General features: G+C 27.7%; 1 protein-coding gene across 1 annotated transcript in view; it reads right to left on the bottom strand.

Moving 5' to 3' along the window:
* Nucleotides 1–1,170: 1,170 nt before the first annotated feature.
* LOC149892680 (uncharacterized) overlaps nucleotides 1,171–1,194 on the bottom strand; it is a 4,905-nt gene continuing 4,881 nt past the window's right edge. Inside the window, exon 3 of the mRNA XM_090080700.1 lies at nucleotides 1,171–1,188. Within this exon, the coding sequence (XP_089936826.1) occupies nucleotides 1,171–1,188 (18 nt within the window). The remainder of the gene's footprint in view (nucleotides 1,189–1,194) is intronic.

The raw sequence follows: 1,194 nt of genomic DNA, 5'->3' as shown, positions 1-1,194 counted from the left end.
ATAAGCTATATCCAAAAGAGGAAAACTATGCTAACTTTTCTTTAAAAAAATATTTAAAAACTACCTTAAACATAAGCTAGATCTAAAAGAGGAAAACTACGCTAACTTTTCTTTGAAAAAATACTCAAAAACTACCTTAAACATAAGCTAGATCTAAAAGAGGAAAACTATGCTAACTTTTCTTTAAAAAAATATTTAAAAACTACCTTAAACATAAGCTAGATCTAAAAGAGGAAAACTACGCTAACTTTTCTTTGAAAAAATACTCAAAAACTACCTTAAACATAAGCTAGATCTAAAAGAGGAAAACTACGCTAACATTTCTTTGAAAAAATATTCGAAAACTACCTTTAAACATGATTTAGATTTAATAGATGAAAACTACGCTAACATTTCTTTGAAAAAACATTCAAAAACTACCTTTAAACATGATTTAAATTTAAAAAAGGAAAACTACGCTAACATTTCTTTGAAAAAATATTCAAAAAGTACCTTAATCGAAAGAGATAGCACACGAAATTAAAAAGTTGCATTTAGTCATCCGTTTCTTCTTCATCAAAGTAGCGAGGCGTTTATGCACTTTTTATTCTCTAAGTTATCTCTACTTACGCAAATGGCTTTTGTTTATTTCAATGTAAAACTTTTCAAAAGAGTATTTTGTTAAAGATTATGCTGCAGGGGCTGTGTAAGAAAACTCTGGTGACCTTTCTTTAAGAAAAAGCAACTAAAGTAGATGTGCGCCTAAGAAAATCCAAATTGCGATTCACTAAATTAAAAGACATATACAACAAACTTTAAAAGTGAAACTATTTTTACAAGCGTATTTGGTAAAGATGAAATGTTCTTATGACATTTTAACGTTACGAAAGGGATTTTCTTCTGTTCAAATATTTATTACAATTTAAAGTGTTAAATAATGTTACAGAAACGACCTAAAACGCCTGTTGTATTAATTTAAACGAACAAAATAGATAAAAAAAAAGAAAAACTATCATTAAAAAAAAAAAAGTAAAAAAAGAAAAGAAATAGAAGTTGAGGAAAAATAAAAATAAGAACTTCTAACAAAGAGCTGTTCTTTTTATTTTTCAGATTTTAGATGCTTAATTCCTTGAATGAAAAGTTGAACTGATGACCCACTACTAAGGTTGTTCCTAGCCTTCCGTTCTCAAACTAGGCCATTCTGAGAGGCTGTTT

The sequence above is a fragment of the Hydra viridissima genome, unplaced genomic scaffold (assembly GCF_058129835.1).
Source record: "Hydra viridissima isolate aposymbiotic clone 2 unplaced genomic scaffold, HvirCarnegie_v1 scaffold_2, whole genome shotgun sequence".
NCBI lineage: Eukaryota > Metazoa > Cnidaria > Hydrozoa > Anthoathecata > Hydridae > Hydra > Hydra viridissima.
Note: the sequence above shows the minus strand (reverse complement) of the source record. Positions and strands in the feature narration are given on the sequence as shown.